At 44.3% G+C, this 18,614-nt stretch overlaps 1 protein-coding gene across 1 annotated transcript in view; it reads left to right on the forward strand.

Annotated features, from left to right (window-relative positions):
- The window catches only part of KIF6 (kinesin family member 6), a 1,537,786-nt gene that overhangs the window by 1,375,309 nt on the left and 143,863 nt on the right, over positions 1-18,614 (forward strand). Inside the window, exon 19 of the mRNA XM_086925888.1 lies at positions 8,213-8,310. Within this exon, the coding sequence (XP_086782014.1) occupies positions 8,213-8,310 (98 nt within the window). The remainder of the gene's footprint in view (positions 1-8,212; positions 8,311-18,614) is intronic.

Consider the following 18,614-nt stretch of genomic DNA (forward strand, 5'->3'; position numbering starts at 1 on the left):
TAGCGCAACGAATCCATAGCGCCACAAATCCATAGCGCCCTAATCATACATACCTTGCGGTTTATGGATATTATACTACTGTTGTTGCATTTATATAGCGCTTACTGCCTCATGCGAGGCGCTCTACTTTTATGCGAACACAAAGATTAACTGTATGGGCAGAGCGCGGTGTCTTTACATTTGTGCCCAGCGTGCCATGTCAGGACTATGACAGTCGTGACATGGATGGACTTCCGGCCAGGGGGGCACTGCTTTTGTTTCAGTAATGTCTTTAACACACCGCAGAGAGCGGACCCTGCCTGGGTATAGCGCCAGCATCTTGGGACGGGAAGCAGAGAGGCCAGAATGGAGGGCGGTGAGTGGCTGTAAATCCAGGGAGAGAACACAATGGCCTGGAGGCACCCCTGGACACACTGGGCACCAGAGGAAGGGCCGTGCCAGGCCGCATGCCTCACTCGAAACACAGATTTCCAGGGAGTTTGCCGTCACCTACAAAACTTACCTAAAGTGGCAACGGGCTGCCTCATGTCCTCTCACGGACAGACGAAACAAACAATGGCGGACACAAGCTTACGTTTTTTTTCGGATTTGGGGGCGTGTTCGGTGTTCAAAAGTAGGCGTGGCTAAAAAGTGGAACGAAGAACACCGAACACACCTCCAAATCCGAAAAGGACAGAGCCTATTTGGAGGGCCGGCTCTCTCCTCCAATGGCTGGCCTCCATTTAGGAAGCCAGCCAATGGGAGAGAGCCAAAATGAGAGGCGGGACGAAGAGCCCCTCTAAGGAACATAATTTCTCTGTACTTCCGGTTCTGCCTTCGGCAGACCAGATATTACCTCAACCTAAAAAGTGGGGGTAACAATGAAAGCAGATCCTACTTTCGTAAACTTACTAAATGTGTTTTCCCATACCCCAGAAGATATATATCTATATACACAATGTGACAGTTATTCCAGAACAGTGAGAACTAGGAGGAATTTGAGGTCGAAAACATTTTCAAGAAACTGAAAGTGTACTAATTTTAAAATCTGTTAACAGGGCAGTTTAAAGTCATTTTGCTAGTAAGGGAGTCCGCGCTCTTTGGAGAAAAGTGGAGAAGCATAAAATAGTGTTCAGACCTTAAAAAAAAAACAGCTAATCTGCATTTATTTATAACCAAATGGCTGACAGGAGGTGAGGATGAATACCGGTGGGCAACATGAATAGGCTAATGCTACGCTGCTTTTGCTATTATAAAGAGGGTAACTTCTCATGAGGCGGGGCAGGTGAAATTGAGCATGTGCTATGATGCATGCTCAATTGAAGATTTCCCAAACAAAAAAAGTGCTACTAGCTGCCCTTTATTATAATCACCCAGCCACTTTCCCATTCATACAATCACAAAGATGAACTGTCAATCACTGAAAAAGAACAGCGATGTTAACAGGTACACTAAGTTTACTTTGACAAGACACGATAACGTGGTATTACAAATGACCCAGCAGAAAACGACTCTATAATTAAAGTACCTGCACATAAGCTGCCATTCCGAAGAAGAGGGACATGCAGAAGTTGCAACACCTCCAGAGTCCCTGTGCTCGAGAGGCTGCACGGCTCCTCTTTAATATCTGCACATCCATGACCATCAGATTCCCCTTACAGCCCCGCACTGCGCTCTCACAACAGAAGCAGCGGTTGTTTATTTACCCACGAACAAGGGTAAAAGCGATTCATGCTAAAGGTTACGTTGCAACAGCACAACTGCTTCGGTATGACAAAACTCGCAGTGCAGTGTTATAGATACAAAAAGCAGACTACAAGTCCGCCCTGAAAAACAAATAGAAGAAAGACTGCCAAAGATTAAGAAACTTTCTAAGGACTCTGGAGTAGCAGTCGTGTCCCGAAAAGGACCGCTCTTTTGTCGAGGTTCTCTAGGGGACGTCCATTCATTGGCATCACCAACGCCACAGAGGTGGACCCCACCCACACACCAGTGCAGTGTGGGACGTGATAGCGACTGAGGCATTTGACTTGGTCGGGTGGTTAATGCAGCTAACCGAATCTTAGCAGACCTCGGAAGCCGGGGGATGTGTTGGTAAAGCCGCCAGGTTGCCATGCAGCGCTACATTTCAATGTTTACATTTGTATACTAGTGTTTGTATATATTACGTCACCAGATTTTGAAAACCAAAGCTGTCAGGGATTCACAAAACATAGAAGTATGCTTACAATTTTGCATCGGCCGAGGAACACAGAATTACTTCTTTGATTGTGCCCAGCAAAATAGAAATGTGATTTATTTATATAGCGCTTACTACCCCTGAAAAGAAATTGAAGCACTTTACGGCAAGTAGCACGCTACTCCAGAACAAAATATTAGCGGTTAATCAGCGGTTCCTATGAAGTTCTTAAACCAGAACATTCAAAACGTGTGACCGATTTTACCCCAGCCCTAATAGTCTTTTACATGCACCCTATTGACAGCTCCCAAAATCCCAAGATCTTCTATTACCACGTTTGAACTCTGTCTGCCCTTCACATTCACACTGAATGAGGGGAGTCTTGCATAGCTGCAGATGTAACGGGCTGGGACCCCTCTTACCTTGGTAGTGGCCTGGGCAGCCTGGCTACAAAGATACACCACACCCCTGCTTTTTCTCCGAGGACGCCCCTAGTGGGCCTTACGGGCTGGCTCAATAACAGCCACCGGGGACCTGAAAAATACAGTGTGGGCCGCTACAGCGTGCCCAGAGACAAAGGGGGGCGCCTCGCCACCGCACCTAACCCCTCAAAGAGAGAGCACGCCAAAAGAGACGCTGAAACACCTGGCCAATGGGGGGGGCAGGAAATGTTTTGAACCCCCCTCCCCCCAATAGAGGAAGTGACCGCCGAACGAAAGGGCAGTGGGGGAGGGGATCGGGGTTATAAGGCACAGCTCCTCCATCACAGATCACTTCTTTCACCTCTCGAAGCTGGGGAGCGGTGTACACAACAATGTTACAAGACCCACACCTAAGTAATAGCATTGTCACAGTGGTAGCCAGTAGGCGAGGCGGATAAGAGGGGTTACAGTTGTTGTTATAGACACACGGTGGCAGGACGGTGTGCAAAACTTACCTAAAGTGGCAGCGGGCTGCCTCATGTCCTCTCACGGGCAGACGAGACAAACAATGGCGGACACAAGCTTCCGTTTTTTTTCGGATTTGGGGGCGTGTTCGGTGTTCAAAAGTAGGCGTGGCTAAAAAGTGGAAAGAAGAACACCGAACACACCTCCAAATCCGAAAAGGACGGAGCCTATTTGGAGGGATGGCTCTCTCCTCCAATGGCTGGCCTCCATTTAGGAAGCCAGCCAATGGGAGAGAGCCAAAATTAGAGGCGGGACGAAGAGCCCCTCTAAGGAACATAATTTCTCGGTACTTCCGGTTCTGCCTTCGGCAGACCGGATATTACCTCGACCTAAAAAGGAGAAAAAAAGGAGACAAGCCCATTAAAAAAATAAAATAAAGTAAGGACAATTAATTTAGATCCAATCAGTTATTGGAGTCCAAATTTTTAACCCTCTGCTCCGTTTACGTATACTCTTAGTTTTAAATATGGCAACTTCAAGATTATACATGGATAGCAACTGAGCCCTCCAAGATGTAAATAACGGAGGATCTGGAGATATCCAATCTTTAGTGATGCAGGCACGCAGCACTGCCATGGTAATAAATGAAAAGGCAGATCTTTCCTCCGATGTGGGCAGCCCTTTAGAGTCAGTGCCAAACAGAACCAGCACCCCAGAGATGGAGAATAAGGGGTTGAATATTTCTCTCAAAAACTGTTGAATCGACCCTAATAAATCAGCCAATTTAGGGCATGTAAAAAACATGTGTTGCGTATCGGCAGCATAACAGCCACATCTACTGCAGCTGGTTCCGGCACCAGAGCTCCATTTGGAGACTATCTTAGGGGAGTAATACATATCATACAAAACCATATAGTGTTTTGCCCTCATTCTGCCGGAAATCAAAACATTGTTGGCTAAAAGAATCAAGGAGTGAAGATCGATTGTCAATACATTTAATTTACTTCTCGAATTCTACTGAAGTTTCTCCAAGTCATCTTGAAGAAGCGAAATTAATTGAGCTTAAAAGTAACCAATTGGCAAACCATTTCCCATCCCCTCTATCAAAGGAAATACCTTAAAACGTACATTATATTGACCCAAGTGACAATAGAAGCTTCGAATTTGCAAAAACTTAAAGAAGTCTTTCTTCTGTACATCAAATTTCCGTTGTAACTCAATAAAGGAGAGTGGTTGAAGGTCATAGAACATATCTCCTAAATTATTAATTCCAACCTGATACCAGTTTCTGGCTATAATGTCTCGAAAAATATTAGGAAAAATTCCTACCAGCCTGAAAAGGAGTATATCGATTTATTGGAGGTAGCCCTAGAAACCGCTTAATTTGTTTCCAGATTGAAAACGCAGCAATAAGAACCTTAAATTTGTTTTTTTTGTAATAGCTAGGTTTGAGTATCTTCAGAAAACAACCATTAACCTCTTCTCCTATAGCAAATATATAAATTGAGGGATGATGACATGGTAATAACTTAAAATTTTCACCCACAACTAAGGGAAAGATAAATTGCAGAACGGTAGCCCAGTAAAAAATAAAAAATATGGAATTCCCCATCCCCCCCTAGATCTGGGAAGTACCATCTTTTTATAAGCCCTTCTATTCCTTTTATAATCCCATAGAAATCTTGTGGAAATATTTCCGAGTCTTTTAAAACAGGTAACAGAAAATTCTAATGGGACAGATCTAAATAAATAAAGAAATTTCGGAAGTACAATCATTTTCAAGACATTTGCTCTTTCATGTAGTGAAAGGTGAAGATTGTTAAGACGTTCTAGCGTAGATTTAACTTTATCTAGGACTGGATTGAAGTTAATTTCTGGGATCTTGCTGATTGGCGAAGTAATTTTAATGCCAAGATACGTGGCCTCTGGTACGACAGTTACACCTCTCGGGGAGTTATCCCCGACATATAGAACCTTAGTCTTATTTATGTTCAGCTTATATACTGAGAAGTGGCCAAATTGCTTCGCCAAGGCTTCAACGGCTGTTAAAGCAGGCTGCAAGTCGGTGGTTGTTACCACGATATCGTACGCATAAGCTAGTGCACTATATTCCACCTCCCTACACTAACAGATTTAATATGATTGCACTCAGTTAATTTAACCAAAAAGAAATCAATATATAATGCAAATAATAAAGGGGAAGACGGGCAACCTTGCCGAGTACCTCTTAAAATTGGAAAAAGATCTGATTCTATTCCAGCTATGCGTATAGATGCTTTAGGGACAAGGTACATGGTCTTGATTGCCTGAAGGATTCGTGGCCCAAACCCCTTCAGGCGAAGCACTTCCCAGAGGTAGGGCCAAGCGACCCTGTCGAAGGCTTTCTCGGCATCCAACAGGGTCACGCCTATTGCTGTTTTTGTCACCTCTGCCCAATCCATTAGGGCAATAACTCGTCGTACGTGATCTGTAGTATCACGACCGGGGATAAACCCGTGTTGTAGATGAGATACTAAGGAAGAAATCATAGAAGAAAGTCGGGTGGCCAAAATTTTAGAATAAAGCTTACTATCAGCATTGATAAGAGATATTGGTCTGTATGAGGCTGGCAGTAAAGGGGGTTTATCTTTCTTTGAAAAATACTGTAATTATTGATTTCTGGCAGGAGGTATACCTCTTGGTGCCATAAGAAAAACTTCAAGGAGGTGGTACTTAAGCAGGGAGAAAAAGGTTCTGAAGAAAACCAGTTGAATCCCGTCGGGGCCAACTGCTTTTCCCATGGCTAAAGAGCGAATAGCACCTTCAAGTTCCTGTTCCGTGAAATCCGACTCTAGCACTTCATACTGGATATTAATAAGAATGGGAAAGTTCTGATCATCAAGAAACTCGTTTACCTCCTCTACCGTATGGAGGGAATCCTCGTTTATATAGAGATTACTATAGAAATCTCTAAATGTTTCCAAGATTTTTCTCGGCTCCGTCCGTTTTACACCATAAGCATCCTGTATGGCTTCTACTTTCCTAACCACTACTTTCTGTCTTAACCGCTTGGCTAATAATCGCCCTGAGTTTTCCCCAACCTCATACATGTCAGCACAATGGATTGCAATTTGGGCGGCTAATTTTTCGGCAAAACATTCATATATTTTCATTCTTTGCACTGCTAGGTCTCGCAGTTTCATCTTGTATTGTTGATGAGAGTTAATGGTTTGCATCAAAGCCAGTTCTAACGCACGTAGTTTGGCCAATTCAAGGTCTTGTTTTGCCCTGATGCAACGCTGTTTGTTTATAGAAAAGCTTAGGGTCTCCCCCGAACACCAGCTTTAAAAGCGTCCCAAACAATGCCCACCTGGGCGGATCCTACATTGAACTTAAAGAAGTTTGGTATCCATTTGATCATGTGCTGCAGATACGCCAGGTCCACCAGAAGCTGAAGGTCAAACATCCATGAACTCCTGATAGGATAAGATGGAATATCAACTGCTAGTTCAAGAATGACTGGATTATGATCGGATATAATTTTGGGGAAAATCTCAATCTTGGCGTTAGTTAAGAATTCTAAAGGGGCAAAAAAGTAATCAATACGAACATGCTTTTGGTGCGGGGCAGAAAACAAAGTATAACCAGGAGTGTGAGAATTTTTAAGCCACCAAACATCTACTAAATCTAACTCATTGATAATGCCTTTTGTGGCTTTGAAGACCTTGTGCTTTCTACCGGGGTAGCGGCCATTATAGCGATATCAAAATCTCCCGGTAAATGGAGATTAAAGTATTCTCTCTGTTTTTCCGGTGAGGTATGGCATGATCCATTTGAGGTTGTCTCCCTGAATTCCGATGTGGTGGAGTCTGTTGATCAAGATGTGATGAGAGAGGGTATCGAAGGCAGCTGATGGGTCCAGGAGGATGAGGGCTGCTGTTTCGCCGCGGTCTAGGAGGTCCCTGATGTCATCAGTGGTTGTGATCAGTACAATCCCTGTGCTGTGGTTGGCTTGTAATACGGATTGAGAGGAGTCCAGCAGGTTGTTATCTTCCAGATGTTCGGTGAGGTGCTGGTTGATTGCCTTTTCTAAAACCTTAACTGGAAACGGGAGCAGGGAGATGGGTCGGTAGTTCTTAGGTTCTGCTTGGTCGGTTAATGGTTTCTTTAGGAGGGGCCTCTCTTCAACATGTTTTTAGTCCTCTGGGAAGGAGGTTGAAGTGATGGAGGTGTTCAGGATTTTCTTGAGCTTGTCACCTATAATCTTGCTCCTGAGTTTTGAAGATGTGGGGGGGACAGGGGTCAGTGGATGCTCCCGACTGCACGGAGTTCAGGAGGGAGATTGTGGCTTAAGTTGTGAGAGTGTCCCTGTGGCTGAGCAGGTGCTCAGGGTTTGTGAGCGTGAGCAGGCTGATGGTTTTTGTAGATGGCTGAGATCTTGTCGTGGAAGAAGTCTGCCAGAGTGTCACACATTTCTTGGGAGGGGGTGATGCAGTTCTTGGCAGCTGCAGGGCTGTAGTACTCCTTGACACTGGCGAAGATTCTAAAAACTATACTTTGGACACTGTCTAAGGAAATGTTCTTCCAAACACAACTTGCTTTTTTATACTGGGAATCTGATCCATGACTCCAGCCTCTTACCTTTAAATGCGCCGATGGAGGGACGCCTGTGATTGGCTGCTGGCAGTGCTTTCGCCTGGAAGTGTATTTGTCTTTTTTTAAAACAGCAGAGAGAGTGTTAGAGTGAAATTGTGGCATCCTGCCCTTACAATGAGCGAATTAAATGCCTACATAAGCTGGAAGATGTTGAAATGTAACCTGCACTTAGATATATTTATACAAATAACGTATTTTTTATTTAGCGTTTCCTACCACGCCCCTGCCGTTTCTAGGAGCTATAAATGGTAGATCTTTCTATTATCCAGTGTAATGGTGCTCAGTTTACCGACTTTGAAAGGATGAAAGGTGGAGCCCGTTTTTCAGGAATTCGAGCTGAAGTCCTTCAGATTTCTACAGATATCAGCAGCAAGCAGTTACCTACTGAGCTGTTTATAATCCGGCAATATTTTAATGACTGAAGCTAGTATATTTTGTATTGCAAATATGCTGCACTGTACATCTACCCCCTCAGCATCTATTGCCTTTCTTTCAAACACTGTGAAACTCATTTATTTACCTTCTATCTTAGGTCCAGCAAACCCCAGTGATGTTGACAAACTCACCCAGTGTTTGGATGAACCCATCTCACGCGCCCTTGGAGTCCCAGCAGCAGCTTGTAAATGCTGGGTGAGTCACATGAGTGCACTGCCTCTGACGAGCTTGTGATCCTGTGAAGATCTGACCTACATAACTAGTACCAGGACTCAGGAGTAAATGTCTCATTCATGGTAACAAGTGGCTATGGATTTATGTGAGTACAAACAACGTAATACTGTTGGAGACCGCAGAAGACCAGGCATAACACAACTACCCTCATGTTACGTGGCACATATTTAGTAAGCTGTGATATCACCCCGGGGTAAATCTGTTACCGCAGCTTCCATTGGCAAATGTGCTGCCCCTTTCTGTGTTTTAGGTCTCGCCTCGCCAGCACTTCTGCTGTCTCTTTGAGACATGCTATATCTAAGATATTGGCTTGAAAAACGCCCATCTTTTTTCATTGGTTCCTGTTACTGTCATTAGTGAATACACCTAGCAGTCCCTCATTTTGGAATTTTGTATCGTCCCATGAGGACTGGCCCTCTTACATGAGTTCTTACTGTTCAGGTTATTAATATATGAACTTTCTTTTTAGTTGGGCTGACTCTTTGCTCTTTAACTGCTCTGTTTACTTGTGCTTGTGCAATGAAACTTCGGTGGCATCATTTGCTTGTTGTCGCTTTATCTCCCAATCACCCCTCCCACAACCTTGCTTGCAGGCCCCCACCACCCCTCCGAGGCCACTGTTGTTTTCCTCATTTTTTAATGCATAATTTGCAATGAAATGCCCTCGGCCATGGGCTCGGGAAATTAAACAATCAGCCCATTATCACAGGATGTTGAGCCCACAGCAGACTCGAACACGGATCCCCAGCTCACCAGTCGGCAGCTCCCACCACTGCGCCATATCCTTTGCCTAGCTATCTCGCAGGCTGCATTACCATATGTGGCAAAAAGAGGTCCCAAGGGACACCTAGTGACTGCCTGTGGTACTGCACCCTCACAACACTGCTTGTTTTTGCAGTAGCAGTCTTCAGGTGGAACAAGTGTTCTGCGGTGCAAACTATCCTTATTTGACACATGCATAACATCTCAACTTGTGTAGACACAGCTTCATTTATGATCACTACACTGTAAGATTCTCCCAAGCTGTAATCCAGGTCCAGTGATAAGTCATTATGACAGGGCTCCTCATCCTCTTCCATTCCTGCCTTTTGAAATGGCAATGATTTCACATGTGACTGAACAAACTTGCTCCTGAAACTGACACATTTTGCACCACCATTTACACTAACCGACCAGGGCAAACCGCAAGTTCATATGGTGAAATCGTTGTTCTTGCATTGCTCACTCAGCAGAAATGACTAGAAGGTCTGTGGGAGTTCTCGTGCAAAATTGACCTTTCACTAGTGCAAAATTGTTTGGTCACCTGTGCTACGCATGGAGTTAATGTCCCTGCCACCCCTCTACACTTCACTAAGTGTCAGCGAGGAGTATGAATCTAACCACACATCTGCTGTTTGTTTTATTCAGTCCTAAATGTTTGAATTGTTTGTCTGCATTGATTTTATTTTACTACATAAAAAGGCATGCACAAATACAGCTCCACTATTGCTGGGTCATCCCAAGGTCAGCCGATTACACACATTAGAGGAAGAAACAAGGCCAAAACACATAGGTAAAAACATTGTCATATACAAGGCCAGTTTCTTTAACTCTAAAAAAAAGTGATACTTATTGCATTGCAAATGCTTGTTCGAGGTTGGAACGGGGAATAAGGCAACGTTGAACAGCTTTCCCTTTGGGAATCTTGCCATGGGGGCTGGGGGGACAAGGCAGTGGTTCCGGAGAGTACTGCCTGCTCCCCAATGTGTTCCCAAATAGGATTTGTTTCAAAGCAGCACCAGATCCTTTAAGAAACACTGCTCTAAATAAACCAGTTTCCATTTGGGAATGCAAGCACAGGGATGGTGGTCTGCTCTTCCAATTTTTACTCTTTGGGCAGGTGGTTCTGCCATCTGCGACTGGAGACTTTGTGATGCGACCTATTAGTACGTAGGTCGCATTACAAAATTAAAGACTCCTCATAATTTGGTGTGCAGTTTGCCATCTTCGATTGAGGCCAGCCCTGTTCGTACTTCTGGCCTTTAGTTACCCAGCTGAAGTGCAATCCTACCTCATGGCCCAGGACAAAGGGCGCAAACAGCAGTACCAAAGGCGGGAACTGCCATAGCCCAGTAAAGACAAACTGCCCCAGGATAATGCCCTGATGTTTATTACCTAGTGACGATGATTGTAAGATGGCTGGCATCCTTTCCGGGCATACTTGAGCAAGATATAAACTTTGACATCGAATCGTAACTTGTGTCTTGAAGTTTCAGAGGGATTTGTGTTTCATCACCATCATTTGAAACCCTGAAACCATAGGAATGAGTTAGCGTATCCACAGAATAGAATGTGATATTAACAAATAATTGTGCTGATACTGATTCCGGAGCCAGCAGAGAGAGACTTAGATATTAAAGAATAATGGTGATAATGCTTGTGAGAAGTTGGCCTGATATATAATGTTCACTATTCTAGTGAGCACTTTGTATCAGTCCAAACAACCCTTATTGATGATTGGTTGTAAGTCAACCGTAGACCAGCTATCCTAGTAGCATGGACAAGAGCAGTCTTTAGGCTAAACTCTAGAGGGAGTGTTAAGCCAGCTATTATACCATCACATATACCCCTTGAACACCAAGTGAAAGGACACCACACAAGTTGTTATGAAAATAAAAGGATATTTATTTAGAACACCACAACCCTGGACTCTTTATGAGGACAGGGTGCTAAGCACAATACAAAGCTCTTAGGAAAATACGCAAAGTTGCACAATTTACACAAATGCCCGAGGGGCACGAAAAACCATATACTCTAAAAATGGAATACGAAATTACTAGCAGGTAAGTACTACTCTAATAGACTTTAGGATCGCTAGGACTGGACTACTGAACCTTCAGATTACTAGCAGGAGGCCTAGGGGGATCGGGTGCAGAGTGTGCACACTCACGCGGGATGCGGGACAAAGTCTATGGTTGCTAGAAATTACAAAGTTAGTGTTATCGGACGAATCCGACTAGGTAGAGCTGAAACGAAAAAGGATCTGGACCCTTGGATAGTGAGGCTATGCTGGAGCACCGAAATGCTGAGGTTACCTAGCCCAGGGGCTGCGGCTGCATAGGTCTGGAAAGACGTCGGGAATCCTCGTTGCAGTCTATGGAGCCTGAAAGAAGAAGTTGCTGGCAGGCGACCAGTGAAGAGATTCGGATGGATCCAAGCCTGGATCGAAAATGGAGGACACCTGTAAGCAGAGGGGACCAAGTCCTGAATCACTAGCCAGTGATCAGATGGGCACCAGGATGGCACCGGATGGAGTCACCTCGACCAGGTGAGTGGGCGACGCTGGGCGCTGCAGTCTCACGGACCAGGAGGCGTTGCCGGCGACCAGGATGGAGGTGCAAGCTGTCCCACGATGGTATCTGCTGTCGACGTCGCTGGACCCAGGATTGGGGCAACAAGTCTTGGCAAATGCAAGCCCACGCGGTGGACTCAAAATGGCGTCTGGAGTGGACCAGGAGGGTCCGGGGTGCTCCTCTGTTGGAGGGGAGCAAGGGCCAGTCTGGAGCAACCAGACCAGCGGTGTTGATGTCGTCGTTCGTCGTTGGGAAGGCCACAAGCCAGCGGGCTAGTAGCCAGACAACGCGGTGAGCAGCAAAGAGCAGAAGGGCCCCACGCAGATCTGGTGGATGCTGGGGGGCTGGACTTCGGTGCTGGAGCTGCTCAGGGTTGGGGCTTCTCGGACCCCAAAGCACTCACTCGAGGATCCCTCGGCGGTCGTGCTGGGCAAGCGTCGTGCAGTCCTGAAGATGGCCGGTCCCTCGAGGTCTCGTCACACCCATGAATCTCAGCTGGGCTGATGATGCAGGTTGAGGTCAGAGGTGCCAGGGAAGCCGGTTCTCGTCGAGCTGGGCAGTCTTGATCCGGAGGAGAGACTTACAGCAGACCGCGATGCTTGGATGGTGCCTGTGGATGCAGAGTGACTACTCCTTAGTCACAAGGGAGAAATCTTGAGAAGAAGTCGAGAGTTCCTTTCGTAGAAAGTAGTTTCAGGATTCAAAGATGATCTAATTTGGAAGGGGGCCCGCTCCTATCTTTATACTAGGAAAAGGGGCTGGCACGCGACTAGGTCCTGCCCATGGGTGGGACCAGGAAGGGGGGTGGTTACACCCCTCTCCCATGCCGGACTTTCCCCAGCTCAGGGGCTGGTGTGCCCCTGGAACTGGTTCTAGCCGGCCTATGCATAGTGAGCATCGGGGTGCCACTTGCAGTCACCTTCCTCTAAAGCCATGCCTACCCAGGATACACAAAACCCTGTCTGGGATGGTGCTAGCACCGCCCCTGACAGGAAACCCTTTGTCCAAGCCTCCCTCGCTGGAAGGACTCCCAGCAGCAGGAGGTCAGACTTGGCGAGGGGTTAGTATTCCAATTCGTATGACACCTTACTCGACATGTTTTGATAAAGCGATACCAGAGTTAGCATATAACCGCGAGGATTATAATGCACTTAAGAGTATATGGTACGCGTTATCATGGAACAGCTATTAGGACTTGGTTCCGCAAGCTGCAAACGGGCTCAGCTCATGCCAGAGCACCATCTCACACGATTCCACGCACTCTGCCTTCAGGATTGTCAAGGCCTGCAATAGGAGTGACTGATAGGAATACAAGTGTCCATTTTAGGGTTAGATATAGGTATACTATATCTAAAGCAAAGGGTGATTATACCACCTTGCCCCAGCTGTTGTGCAGCCAGTTGTGTCAGATTTAGATGGCCAGCCAGGGGTGGCATAATACATGCTGCAGCCCCTGGGTACACCTATGCCCTGAGTTACAGGGTCTGATAAGGTGGCCCAGTACCAATTGGTAAATGCACTTAAGGTACACGTCAATTTAGTGAGAGAACAGCAAGGCTGTGGGTCTGATTAGCAGGCCCACAGCCAGAGAAGTCGTAAACCAGTGAAGCAAAAAGCAAAAATCTGGGGTGATCATAAGATTGCAGACCCTACTCTCCTACAATGCTAACCCCGGGAAAACACCTCAGGTGAGAGGCTGAATTGTCTATATTTCGGAATGATGGTGAAAATGTGCACACCTGGAGGAACACCATAGTTGAGAGACTGAGACTTCAATATTACAGAATAATGGTGATAATGCTGACATCTGGGGTACACCCTGGTATGAGGCTGAGCACCTCCGGTGAAAAGCTGAGCCATCGATGTTACAGAATAATGGTGCTAATGCTGACACCTGGGGTACATCTCCGGTAAGACGCTGAGCACTTCTGATGAGAAGCTGAGCCTTTGATTATACAGAATAATGGAGATAATGCTGACACGTGCGGTACACCCTCGGTAAGAGGCTGAGCACCTCCAGTGAGAAGTCGACCCTTTGCAGTGAGAAGTCGACCCTTTGATATTGCAGAATAATGGTGATAATGCTGACACTTTCAATACACCTCCAGTAAAAAACTTGCGCACCTTCAGTGAGAAGCTGAGCCTCTGATATTACAGATTAATGGTGATAATGTTGCCACCAGGGTTACACCCCCGAAAGAGCCTGAGCACCTCCAATGAGAAGCTGAGCCTTCGATATTACAGAATAATGGTTATAATACTGACACCTGAAGTACACTCCCGGTAAGAGACTGAGCACCTCCGGTGAAAAGCTGAGCCTTCAATATTACAGAATAATGGTTATAATGCTGACACCTGGGGTAACCCCCGGTAAGAGACTGAGCACCTCTGATGAGATAATGAGCCTTCGATGTTACAGAATAATGGTGATAATGCGGACACCTGGGGTACACCTCTGGTAAGAAGGTGAGGCCCTCCGTTGAGACGCTGAGCCTTCTGTATTGCAGAATAATGGTGATAATGCTGATACCTGTGGACCACGTTTAGTAAGAGGATGAGCACCTCCAGGGAGAAGTTGACCCTTCGATATTATAGAATAAAAGTGATAATGCTGCCACCTGGGGTACACCTTCAGTAGGAGGCTGAGCACCTCCCATGAGAAGCTGAGCCTTCGATATTACTGAATAATGGTGATAATGCTGACACCTGGGGTACACATTCGGAAAGAGGCGGAGCACCTCCGATGAGAAGCTGAGACTTCAATATTACAGAGTAATGTTGATAATGCTGACACCTGGAGCACACCCCAAGTAGGAGGCTGAGCACCTCGGGTGAGATACTGAGCCTTCGATAGTACAGAATAATGGAGATAATGCCTTGGTCGTATTCATTGATGTCCATAACAAGCAGCCAGGCTGATCATCACGTCCGGGCCCCTCTGGTGACTGCAGGGCGTCCCGGACCTATTAGTAGATAGAATGCAAACTTTTAGTTAACTGGCAAGGATAAAACTTTATATAATTTTTCTTTTTTTGCCTCTCAACACCAAATAGTGGGATAAGCCTCAATTCATTTGCTAAACTCTTAAAGAACAATAAGGACATCTAATTACTATATCTATATCTTCCTATATTATTCATCTGAAGAACATCAGAAAAGGAAACTGTGTGGTGCGAAATTAGCTGGGGCATACAGGTACCCCTCCTAGTATTGTGCGTCATGCTCATCATACAGTACACGAGTTAAGCAATGTCTCCTCATAACCACAGGGAATGCATAAGCATCAGGCAACATTCTTTTTCCTTTCCTGGCCTATCAATACACTATCCGTTGTCCTTTCATTGTGCTATACTTTCTATTCAAACTTCATGACTTCTGGTACCTTGTCAGCAGGGTCTATTACAAACATTCTTTTCATTTTCAATCTAATAATTTTCCTTAGTTGTCTGATCTGTAAACATTATCCCTTCCCACATCATCTTTTATTTTCAGTTGGGCACTACACTTACTGACAATTCACAACCCAGTTACTCAGGCTAACTAATAAGGGACATGTGATGTCTCTGCGACCGTATGTAGTGTTGCAGTAACATGAGCAATAGTGGTGTTGCCATCTGGAAATTTAAACAAGAGCCATCAACCTATAGTTCTCCTAAAAGATCAGATAAGGGAACATCAGTCTAGTCTACCCGTCCTTTCATCTCCTTTTCAATTTGAATTCCATCAATTTACAGAAAGGAGGGGCATTAACATGGCTAACTTCAAAGTGTCACACATTTAATCATCTACTAAATAACAGAAAAGGGTGTGGCTCATGAGCAGTAAGGCTGAGTACTCATATATAAACAACCAAACAGAATGCCAATACTGCTTCCTATTTAGAAAATATTTATATCGAAAAATGTGTGGACATACCATCTTCAAGCTCTTTAGTCGCTTTTATTCAATTGTCAAAGTTTCAAAGAAATGTTTCATTTGAACCTTAAATGTATCTCTAATACACATTTCATCTACACATTACACAAAACATGAAGAAATCCCATTCAACAATTCACAGTTCTCTCGCCATCCCACATACACATCATCCAAACTTCCAAAAAAGTAAAGAAAAAAGTAAAGAAAGAAATATTAACCATTCATACTCATACTAAACAGTCTTGCACTATATCATAAACCTTTTATATCCTATACAATATTTACATATTATTGAATCCTAATGTACATTTAGATTTGTTTAGATACAACAAAGCACAATTATTTCAAAACCAATTGTTCAAGGCAAGTGTTTGGTAGTTCCACGGTCTACGCGTTTCAAACCCCTTTTAAATCCGGGTTCTCATCAGGACCAACCTCACTGTAAAACCAACAAAAATTCCACCTTAATACCTATTTTTGCATCTCTGTGTCGCCAATAATGTCTCAGCTAGCTTACCTTTATTCCATAAGCCTCACATCATATGCTTCCTTTTTCAGTGGAATGGAAAAAACTTAATCTGATCAAAAAGACCACGAAGAGGAAGGGAAAGTAAAGCGAGAAAGCATAGAATTAACACACAAATAAGAGCTGTCCTGTGTGTGCTTTCTGCTAGCAGGTTGTGCTATAATGCCATGTTGTTACGAGTGGGACTTACTTAGAATGGATCCCTCGACCTCTCGTAATGTTGCGCTGTTGTGCCGTGAATTATCTGTCCAATAATAGTCTGTATCAGGAAAATATATATGTATAAAAATCTTGCCTACTTTTATTCAAAGATCCATTTTAAAACTGGCCTGCCTCCTGTGTCGAGTTTTCGTTCTCCTTCAAGAGTGTTCCTCGTGTATACCTTCCGCGAGCACTGCACAAAAGAAAGAATCAGAGCGAAAAACCATTGGGGGCTCGTACGCTCATTAACTCCCACTCGTAACAACATGGCATTATAGCACGACCTGCTAGCAGAAAGCACACACAGGACAGCTCTTATTTGTATGTTAATTCTATCCTTTCTCGTTTTTCTTTCCCTTCCTCTTAGTGGTGTAGTTGATCAGATTAAGTTTTTTTCATTCCACTGAAAAAGGAAGCATATGATGTGAGGCTTATGGAATAAAGGTAAGCTGGCTGAGACATTATTGGCGACACAGAGATGCAAAAATAGGTATTAAGGTGGAATTTTGACTGGTTCTTTTTGTTGGTTTTACAGTGAGGTTGGTCCTGATGAGAACCCGGATTTAAAAGGGGTTTGAAACGCGTAGACCGTGGAACTACCAAACACTTGCCTTGAACAATTGGTTTTGAAATAATTGTGCATTGTTGTATCAAAACAAATGTAAAGGTACAATAGGATTCAGTAATATGTACATATTGTATAGGATATAAAAGGCTTATGATATAGTGCAAGACTGTTTAGTATGAGTATGAATGGTTAATATTTCTTTCTTTACTTTTTTGGAAGTTTGGATGATGTGTATGTGGGATGGCGAGAGAACTGTGAATTGTTGAATGGGATTTCTTAATTTTTTGTGTAATGTGTAGATAAAATGTGTATTAGAGATATATTTAATGTTCAAATGGAAAATTTCTTTGAAACTTTGACAATTGAATAAAAGCGACTAAAGAGTTTGAAGATGTTTGATGGTATGTCCACACATTTTTCGATATAAATATTTTCTAAATAGGAAGCAGTACTGGCATTCTGTTCGGCTGTTTTTACACTTTTAATCATGACCTTTTTTCTAACAGTACTGTTGTATAGCCAGTTAGATGTGCACTGGCGTGGTGCTGTGTCTCTGATTATTCAAAGGCATGTTCACAGCATGGAGTACATGTCTGTAAAATTAGTGGCTAAAGCGAGTCCAACCAATTGTCTTATGGAGACGGCCACCGTCATGACCGTTCCTAGACCACTCTGGAGGGCTCTTGTGGTAGGGTCAAGAAAGAAAATGTGCACAACAAACCTTCTTGTGAACTTACAACAAAAAACAGCACATAACAATATATGTACCAAGCACAGAAGCCAAAGACAAACGCAGTTTGAGAGTTGCTGAAAATACTGTTTCAGGCACCTCATGCACCTCATTTAATGTTTTAATTCGCCAAGGAGCTAATCTCCTACCCCCCTTCGACAGTAGGTGACCTTAGCAGGTGACCGCCTGTCGACAATACTTACTCCTTTTTAAAAGCATACTCCCTGGCCATTCAAGACTACTTACAAAAACTTTTTGTTAGAAATGGGGGTCTCAAGTTGGCGTACATAGGTACCTTTGTCCAAATAGGTACCTTCCTTTTCAGTCAGGATAAGGGGATACACATTTTAGATAATCCCCTGCTCTCCCCCATGATAGCTTGGCATAAGCAGACAGTCCTATCCCAAAGGTAATGTGTAAAGTATTTGTACCAACACTCACAGTAACACAATGAAAGCACCACAACAGAACACCACACCAAATGCACATCCTCTTTCTCTGTCACACTGAAACAAGACAGTCAATCCACAGAAAGAAATACACAGAAATGTTGGACAAGAAAATGGCCACTTTCTAAAAGTGATGTGTTCAAACACAGAATTTAAATACCATCCTTACTAAAAGATGTGTTATCAATTTCCTATTTTCTATCTTATCCCTATGAAAGATATACTCGTAAAATGTTTCAAAAATTCCCAATTTTGTCCTATCGGCAGGACAGCCCTTCAATAGTGAAAAAGGAAAATGGCAGCTTTTCACCACCAGGACACGCCACACACTCCAGCACACATCCTACTTTTCACCTACACTACATCCTGCCCAGGGGAGTACCCTCTGCCGACCATAGGGTGTCCTATTTACAAACTGCGCACAGGCACTGCGGTGGCAGGCCTAAGGCATCTTTTCCGGGCTACTTATGTGGGTGGCACAATCAGCGCTGCAAGCCTGCTGGTAGCTCTTTATTTACCAGCCCTGGCACAGTCTGTGCACTTC

Source organism: Lissotriton vulgaris, chromosome 6 (assembly GCF_964263255.1).
Source record: "Lissotriton vulgaris chromosome 6, aLisVul1.2, whole genome shotgun sequence".
Classification (NCBI taxonomy): domain Eukaryota; kingdom Metazoa; phylum Chordata; class Amphibia; order Caudata; family Salamandridae; genus Lissotriton; species Lissotriton vulgaris.